The 9,366-nt window shown below is 40.0% G+C and overlaps 1 protein-coding gene across 3 annotated transcripts; it reads right to left on the bottom strand.

Moving 5' to 3' along the window:
* Positions 1-4,097: 4,097 nt before the first annotated feature.
* Positions 4,098-8,878, bottom strand: LOC148869066 (protein phosphatase 1 regulatory inhibitor subunit PPP1R7 homolog). 3 transcript variants are annotated; one of them, XM_088971199.1, is made up of 7 exons: positions 8,304-8,878; positions 7,847-8,077; positions 7,546-7,692; positions 7,263-7,405; positions 7,074-7,188; positions 4,601-4,775; positions 4,098-4,484 (listed from the first exon to the last, which is right to left on the bottom strand). In XM_088971199.1, exons 1-6 carry the CDS (start codon positions 8,601-8,603, stop codon positions 4,695-4,697), a joined length of 1,017 nt encoding a protein of 338 aa, XP_088827325.1. In that variant the 5' UTR covers positions 8,604-8,878; the 3' UTR covers positions 4,098-4,484; positions 4,601-4,694. The 3 variants fall into 3 exon arrangements, with proteins under 3 accessions (XP_088827325.1, XP_088827324.1, XP_088827326.1); XM_088971198.1 differs by having other exon boundaries at positions 4,606-4,775; XM_088971200.1 differs by having other exon boundaries at positions 4,098-4,479; positions 4,606-4,775.
* Between the last annotated feature and the right edge of the window lie 488 nt (positions 8,879-9,366).

The following is a 9,366-nucleotide window of genomic DNA, read 5'->3' as shown; positions in this document are numbered from 1 at the left end:
GCCGCACGTCTCCCTGACAGTCGACGGCGTACGTACAGCAGTGGCGTGCCTTTTTGAAATGACCCGCTGTCACGTCCCAGCGGCGCGAGTTGGTTTGAAATTTAAAACGCACGGTCACAACCACCAGCATTTTTGAGTAAGGCACGTTTCCAGCCTTCTCGAAAATCAAAAAAACCCTAGCAAAAGCGTCTCGTACAGTGAATGTTTGAAGGACGGGACAAATCTATAACCACCTCGTGAAAAACTCCCCGCACCATGGCAAGGCCCTCGACGCAAGGAGTGGGGGGCAATTGATAAAGGAAAATTTGGCCCGACCTCTTTATTATGAGACATGTGGCAGAAACGACAGCTCGGCAAAAGGGGTCAAGCCTAGGCGGCAACAAGGGCACACTCTGCCGAACTAACCCACTTTGTAACAGCTCGGGGTAGACTTCGCCCAACCGCCTTGTAACAGCTCGGGATAGACTTCGTCGAACTACCATCTTGTAACAGCTCGGGGTAGACTTCGCCGAACTGACCGTCTTGTAACAGCTCGGGGTAAACTTCGCCGAACTGCCACCTTGTAACAGCTCGGGGTAGACTTCGCCGAACTGACCCACCTTGTTACAGTTCAGGATACCTCCGAGCTCAAGACCACCTCGCTCAACACTTCGCATCATCTTCTAGGCACCAAAGCCAAACAAGTCGTACCATGCCTGGCACCAGGGAATTCCGTGCCCGAGGGCGCCACGCCTGACTGACTTGGGATCTGACATTTTGGCAGCAGCAATCTAAACGGCCACCTGCCACCGCCACTGACGCCGCCATCTCCAGTTAGACGGTTAGACAGTGACGGTTAGGCAGTGACGGTTCTGTCTCAGCAGAAGGGACGACAGCCGAGTTGACAAGCGCCAGAGTAATCATACCCGATCTGACAAGGGCCTCGGGACGAGTACGCGAAGCGACTATAAGGGCCCCCTGCCCCCCGATAAGAGAGGTATGCAAAAACTTTGCGCTATCTGGTATTACCTTGCTTTTGAAAGATTCTAACTTAAGCTTCGGAGCCTCTACACCGGGTTCCCCCGGAGCTTTCCCATCTCTCCCGTTTCAGGATCCCTGCTACCTCGTTCGAAAGCAAGGCAGTGGACAGCTAAGACCAGCCGGATCGCGCTCCATCAATTATAAATATATATTTATATATAATGCATATTTATTAATTTATAATATATAAAAAATATATAATATACATAAATATATAAAAATATATGTATACCAACCAATTTGATTAACCACTGATTTTCTATATTAATTAGTCGAAACCAAATCGATATCTTCAATTTTTTAAAAACACCAAATCAAAATCAAACCGATTAATTCAATTGACCGATTTTTTTATTTGGTTTCGATCAATTCGGTTTTTCAATTTTTTTCTCACCCCTAGATAGGGCCACTCGAGGGAAGGGGGAATAAACATGGGATGGGGGCCAACCATCCATTAACTAGGGTGGAGATTTGGGGCATGGGAGACCGAGGGGAGTGCCCATGGTTAATGGTGAATCTGTAAGGTACAAGAGAAAAACAATTTGTGTGCATTAGCAGCATCTTGCATCTTGTAAATACGTGGGAGTTGGGGCAGGCACCCCCTCCATTTAAGTACTTGCAATCTGCCGATCGCCATCCTGTGTAAAACTCTACGTAGACCCGAACTCATGGTGTGCAGGGCAGGGCAGGGCATTGGCATGCTCACTCGTTATCGGATACAGAAGTATGCAAACAGTAGATCCAGGTTTCCATTTAAGGGTGTATCTTACTTCCTAGATAAGGTTCAAAGTATCAACATGTATCAGTCCGTATTGGTCGATACGGCACCCCTCCAATACGCCCTTATAATGGGTGTATCAGGGGTTTGACTGGTCCAAGGGATGGAGGAGACCTAAACCGGCTCCTCTGAACCGATTGCAAAAAAAACATAAAAAAGGGTATTGATTTGCCTGATACGTCCATAACAGCATATCAATATTTTGAACCTTGTTCCTAGACATCATTCCATGTAAGTCGGTCCTAGACTCCTAGTCAAGTTTGCACATGCTGAAATCATGGTCACAACATTTTCTTGCGACCGTCCAATAACCTATCACCCAAGGTTCAAAATATTGATACGCTCGATAAGCCGATAGGGGTGTATCGGGCAAATCGATACACATTTTCAAGCCCTTTTTTTATTTTTTTCGCAACCGGTTTAGTGGGGCCAGTTTAGGTCTCCTCTACCCCCTGAATTGGTCAGACCTCCGATACACCCATTGTAGGGGCGTATCGGAGAGGATCCCGGAATGATAAGTATCGGCCCATATCGGCCGATACGTGTCAATACTTTGAACCTTTGCTATCACCAGGTGTTTTGTGTTTTGCCAAACTTTAAACAAATGAGGATATTTTTCGTATCCCTGTTCAGCTGTTCTATTATTATTTAGGGAAAATTTTCTATTACCACTTTGTACTTTGGCCTATTGCCATTTTGGCCCTTAAACCTTAAAGTGTGATAGTTCAGTACCTGAATTTTCAAAACGTGTTAATCTAGTACTTACCATTAATTAGCTATTAATCATCTATTAAATGACATTTGAAAAAGACATAAATGTCCTTCGATTATCATCTAATTTTCTTTATCAACCATTCAAATGTTGATAAAAAATTAAGTCCTAAATCCTTGCCTCTTTTATTCAAGAAAGTTGGGGTCTAAAATGCTCAATGTGACCCCAACTTTCTTGAATAGAAGAAGCAAGGATTTGGGATTGTTAATTTTTTGTCAACGTTTGGATGGTTGATAAAGAAAATTAGATGACACTCAAAGGGCATTTGTGTCTTTTTCAAATGCTACTTAATGGTTTGTTAACAGATGGTTAACAATAGGTACTGGATTGACACGTTTTGAAAGTTCAGATACTGAATTGTCGCATTTTAAAGTTCGAGGACCAAAGTGGCACTAAACCCAAAACACAAGGCACTAATTGGAAATTTTCCCTATTATTTATTCATTTATTGGGCCATTGCAAGCCTGTCATGCAATGCGGTTGCGAGTTCAGATTTAGATTTGCGTCCCACATGCACATCTCAACGTGTATAGAAAACATCTCCCATACACGGTTGGGATGTGCTGTGGGCCACGCATGGGGCACAGATGTGAATTCGATGGTTTCCGTTGATGCTGTTATAAACCTATCAATGATAAAAGGGTTTTTGCTGTTCAGTCTACCCCACAAATCTTAATTTCACTATACATTTGGGGTTAGTGTCAACTCAAAATTGATGCAAGTACAGATATTTGTGCTTAGGTGAAGGTGTTTGAAATTTTGAGTTGTAGGTGTAATGAAATTCAGAATTCTGAGGCGTGCACCCTGGTTAGTTTTGATTGGTCAATTCGACCTGCGAGAGAGAAACTTCACCTTGATTGATGACTTGATCACCAGAATGTTAGCAATGATGCTGCCCATAGGGTACAAGTCGGGCCAGGTTGGGTCAGATTGAAGTTAACCCTAACCCAACCCAATGACTTCGGGTTTGGGGTTGGATTAGATTGCATTCTGGTTAGGTTCATATTATCCCAATTTCTTCACTTCCCTTGTGCTTTTAAATAAATGTTCTTTCTTAAACTTTCATATAAACTTAAGATTAGCCAATTAAAATTATGTATGTATGTTTTTGACACGTGCACCTGCTTATGTATGTATGTATTTGATATTTATACATACATATGTGCATCTAAATGCAGTCATATGCATATGTACATATTTTCTATTGATATACAAATATGAGCACATGTTAGCTTCAGGTTGGGTCAGGTTAAACCCTAGGCCAACCCGAAGTTAGGTTCATAATTTCCAACCTTAAGCCTAACCCAACGTCAACCTTTTGGGTTGGATTGGGGCTAATCCAGCCCAATATGCACCCTTATACAAGGGTACAATCAATTACCACATAGAGATGAACATGGGCATGGCCAGGTTGATCCGGGTTTTTAAAGTACCAAGGAACGTACCGCACCTGAGCCCACATTTTGTTCCACATGATCGATTGACAATAGTGAACAGTAGCACACAATGGCCTGAAAGCCCATGTGGTTTAGTAGTGCTCAACTGCTCATAGATTCATTTCAATCTGTAAGAAAATAAATATAAAAATTCATCAAATTACAGTTATTATAATCTAGACCCAAATACATCAACTTGGAAAGAACACAGTAAACCATGATTTCTCTACACCACCCATTTGGATCATAATTGCTCCTCAGTCAAAGGGTCTACAAGTGTGTGCAAAGAGGGGAGGGGTAAGATTTAGATGATGTACAGTAATCAAATTTATCTTGACAGATGCAATTGAAAAAGTTGTGCACGTTCATCCAGCCCCTGTTCCACAGCTGCATTCTCATCTTCTTGTAGGAAAGGAATGTTCAGGAACCAACTGAATAACCTTTAAACCTACCATATAAATTAACTTCATCATCTGCACTGCAAGCCAGAACAGGAAGCACACGAACAAACAAGAAAATATGAGATGATATAAATAGGACCTTTTAGGGGGAAATCTCAGACAGAACGAATGGGAATGAAGTAAGAATTATTACCCAACCTGTATCAAGTTGGTCCATTTTTCTTGGAGGCTATCAATATATACTCACTCTCCTTGAAATAGCATAACAAGAGAAAAAGCTTGGAGTCCTAGAAGAATATGTCTGAATCAATCTGTTGAAGATTTGGGAAGATACTTCGAAGAATAGCAGAGTAATTTGATGAAGTTGCCTGCAAAACAAGAGCAATCATACAATCAGTGCTAAGGGACTACCTAAAGATCACATGAGACTTGATATTTATAGATTGTGCATAACAGTGTTAGAACCAGTTCATAATTATGTGCATAACTAAGGTCCCAACCCAATAAGTAGATGTGCGGAACCATTTCTTAACCAGACCCTATAGGGTCTATAATTGGGGCTATCGGGTCTGACCTGATAAGACCTGATTCTAATTGGCAACTATACTTTTAACCTGTAATTTGGCAATAATCCTTCTTATTTGTTAAATTGAGACATTTGGACTTCATAATATGATAGCATTAGAAGTATATCGTCCCAAAAATAAGTTTTTTCCCTTCCATGCACTATTCTATAAAATAGAAGTAATATACCGATTCTGAAGAGATTAATAAGAAATGAAATTGTTTAACAGTGGCTGGTAGGAATGGTATCTCATATTTGATGATTGTCCAACTAATTTAAGTCCCTAAGGAGAAAGAACTGAAGAAGGCTATAAATAGAAGGTATTTGAAGTAGGGCATACAGTGGCAGTGTTACAAGTGAGAAGAATAAAGTAGACCTGGGAGCTACTCCAATAAGTTTGGTTCCTTTTCCTGGATGAGCCATCCATACAGAAAGTAAAATTGAGAATGATGTGGTCAATTGAAACAGATTTGGACAACAATAGAAAACGTGGGCCTCTATTTTTTTTTTATGAATAAAACATGTGCCTCTATTGTGCAATATAACCTATATACACTAATCAAATTCAAGCAAAACTTAACGAGATTATGTCACGACTGCATGCTTCTTTTGTTGTGAGATATTAACTATCAACAAGCATCATTTTCATAGAATGACCAAAGCAAAAATAAGGATATTGAGACTCTCAAAATGGATAGAGCAGCCATAGGTGATAAAATAAGTAAAGATGATTCTGATGGTTTTGACATGCATAATAATCATAAAAATAGACACATATAGTGATTAAAAACTAAAACACCAGTGGAAGGAGACCCCAAGGGTAAGATCACTGGTGCTACATCAGATTCAATACAGGTTTAGAAACTTGAATGAACAGGAAGTGGCCCTAGATAAGTTGCAACCACAAAATTTCTATTACCCACTCCTAGGGGTGCAAGTGGATCGGATCATGGTCCAATCCGAAGTCCCATCCTATATTGTCCGATTCGGATATCCATGCTTCGGATTTTTCGGGCTGGATCAAGTCGGATTGGATAATCGGATCTGGTTAAACAGATTGGATTCAGAACAGCCCCTACCCAATCCAAAAGGATCCAATCCAATATATGTTATTTATTTATTTATAAATATGTTATTTATATTGCATTTTTGTAAATTTTTTATATTATTTATTTTTTATAAAAACAGTATATATATATATATATATATTGATGAAAATAGTTAAAAAAATACTTGTATTTTTTGTTTCTCTTTATTTAAACAGTTATGTCTTCCTTTCCTTTCAATAATTTTATTATTATTTTTTAAAACATCGGATCAGATTCGGATATCTGACATCTTGATCGGGTTCGAATTCAAATCAGTAATTATGAGATCCAATTGGATCTTCAGATCAGATCTACAGTGTTTCGGATCGGATTCAAATCAGATTCAAATATACCCTGATTCGAATCCGATCCAATCCGTTTGCATCCCTACCCACTCCAAATGGCCAGAGTAATCAAAAAGAAAATGATTGCTACTATGATGCTTTCCTTAGTTTCACATTCATGATGTATTGCACTTAACTTAGGAATAAAATGTCATAAACATATCAGAATCAGATAAATTAATAGCTAAATCAATAAAGATAAAAATAAATTGCTAGTTACTGGCAGAAAGAGCAAAAAAAGCTCAATACTTGATACTAGACCTATCACAACTCAACCAGGTTCGGTTATAGTCAAATGAATTAGAGTTTGGCTGAGATCAGGTTGAGCAACTCAGGTTGATCCTTATGGCAGGTGAGGTTGCAGTTTCCAGTTCCTAGGTTTGGCCCCAGGTTGGCCCACAACCCGACCTGCCTTGTGCTTCTACATTGAAATGGCTTTTGCAAGAAGTAAATGAAGAATGACTAAAATTGGCAGATTTGCCACCAGGAATAGGGAAAAAGGCAAAACAAAATTTCAATATGTTAGAATAACAGACATAACCAAGAGTATGTATGACCTTTCAATAGAAGATGGCAATAGACCAAAAGTAAATTGGAAATAACATATATGGGCAATTGGCATTATGTGAAGAACAACTAGAGCCTTGTTAGAGATCTTAGGAACCATACACATAGATTGCGCTCAAGATAAATGGTGGTGAGCTTTTTGCTTGAACCTGCGACAGCTACATCAATGCCTTCAAGTGATGCAATTTGGTTGTCATTGAGCCACAGATCCTCCAACCTGCAAAGTAAATCCTTGATATTACTAAGAATAAAAAGGGCCTAACCTGATCCATGTAAGACATCCATGCATACCTTGTCAGGTGTTCAATGTCATCAATGGTTGTTAACTTATTTGAAGAAACATCCAGAACACGCAGATTAGCTAAGGTGGATAGCCCTTCCATCTTTGAAATACCATTATGGCTCAAGTATAGCTCTTCTAAAGAAACGCAATCCTACAAATGGTGAAGAAAATTGAAGAAACAAAATAAATAAATGCATGTAGAGTTGTTATACAAAGTTACAAACTAATTTATTTGCTCAGCCTTTCTATCTAAATGTTTCCATCAAACAACTAACGGTCACAGTGGCAAACCTGAAATCCCAACATGGATGTCAAGCGGTTGCTCTGCAAGCTAATCTTCTTGATGCATCTTAGTCCACACAGATTTACTGTTCGGATGCGATTGCGTCCCAGCCACAGCTCTTGTAAATGTGCTAGGTTTTGCAAATTCTCTATTACCTGGAGTATAAAAGTGAATATTTAACCATTTGAATTAAAAGGGAGAGAGGGAGGGAGAGGAGGAGGGGGAGTCCTATGCATTTGGCACTCCATACTGATATTAGTTTTGCAACAGTAACATTTTTTTTTCTTTCAAAGAGACCACAATGCTAACCCGTAATCTGTTGGAACCCAGCTCAAGAATTTGTAGATCATGGAAGTGGTCGAGTTCCTCCATCTTAGTCACTTCATTCTTAGAAACATAGAGTTCCTTGAGCGTGTTCGTGATCTTTGATAGACCATTTAAGGAAGAAATCTCGTTGAAAGAAACATCAAATACAACAAGGCTCTTGAAAATACTGACATCTGGTATCTTCTTAAGCCTGTTGTCCCTGAGAACTAGCTCCTGCAAAACAATGCCAAATTCATTTTAAAATGGCCTATACACTACAAATACACGAATAGAAGGGAGAAAACTCTTTAGACATATCCACTATTGGAAAAAGCAATTCATACGAAATGCAGATCAATTAATTTTCAGGCCGAATTAGTTAAATCCAAATAAGCTTCAGAACGCCATTAACTATATTAAGGAGATGAGTACAAATAATGATAGGGGTGAGATTGAATACTTGAAGGGCCGATATGGAATCCCATCGAGAAATTGGCTCGATTCCGGCGTCATCAAATAAATTTTGCCGCAGATAGAGCTTTTTTAGCTCCCTGAGGAGGGCTATTCGAGGATCCAACGTGCATAAACGATTGGCCGTTAAATCCAACCCGACTAAACTCGGAGGAAGCTCGATTCCATCGAGGTCATGGAGCTGATAGCTGGTGAGATCGAGATAAGAACACGATGAATTTTCTTCGACCGTTCCTCCCTCGGATGCTCCGTGATTCTCTTTAGGGATTCGTGAGGATTCATCCTCCATTAATGCAGAACAAAACCCTTAGGGACTCTATTCAAATCCCTCGAAAGCAGAGAGCCCTGAGACTTAGATGTACCCCTGGAGTTGCAGGAACAATGACCGGTTGGCTGTTTTGCTCCCTCCGAGCGCGCTCTTGCGCAAGAGACGACAAAGATGCGGGGGTAACGAAGGAATGGCGCGAGGAAAGATGCTAGACATGAGACATCTCCCCTCAAGGCCCATTGGCCCAACCCAAGGCTCCGCTTGTTTGCAATGCATATTCGTTTGCACTGGTACAAACTGCATGGGAGTGCAAATGAAAAAAGTGCACATTCCGGTTCATTTTTGCTTCAAGTTTTATCACACTTGCAAACTTTTGTTCGTGGCAGATTCCCCCACCATGCACCCAATAAATTTATAACAAAAATATGTTTACTGCACCTTAAATCAAGATTTCAACTAATAACATTTTTTAGCTTCTAGGGCCTATTTCTTACCAACTCCAATTTGTTCCGCCCAAAATGGTAATGGGTTTTGTTCATATTTGTTGCTACATAGTATGCAACATTGGACAAATTACAAACACATCCTATATTTGGGAGGCAGTTTTAGTGACAATTTAGCCCCCTGAACCGGAATGATATTCTCATTCTCAACAGGGAGGCTAGTATGGCCATTCCCTCAAATGAGGAATGCCATTCTGTCAGGAATGGAATCCTAAGGGGGCGTTCGCTTTTTTGGTTTTGAGAGGAGAGAAATTGGTCGATGGGATTTTAATTTCAATTAA

Source organism: Nelumbo lutea, chromosome 2 (genome assembly GCF_056320005.1).
Source record: "Nelumbo lutea isolate HS-2025 chromosome 2, American lotus-T2T, whole genome shotgun sequence".
In the NCBI taxonomy this organism is placed as follows: Eukaryota; Viridiplantae; Streptophyta; class Magnoliopsida; order Proteales; family Nelumbonaceae; genus Nelumbo; species Nelumbo lutea.
Note: the sequence above shows the minus strand (reverse complement) of the source record. Positions and strands in the feature narration are given on the sequence as shown.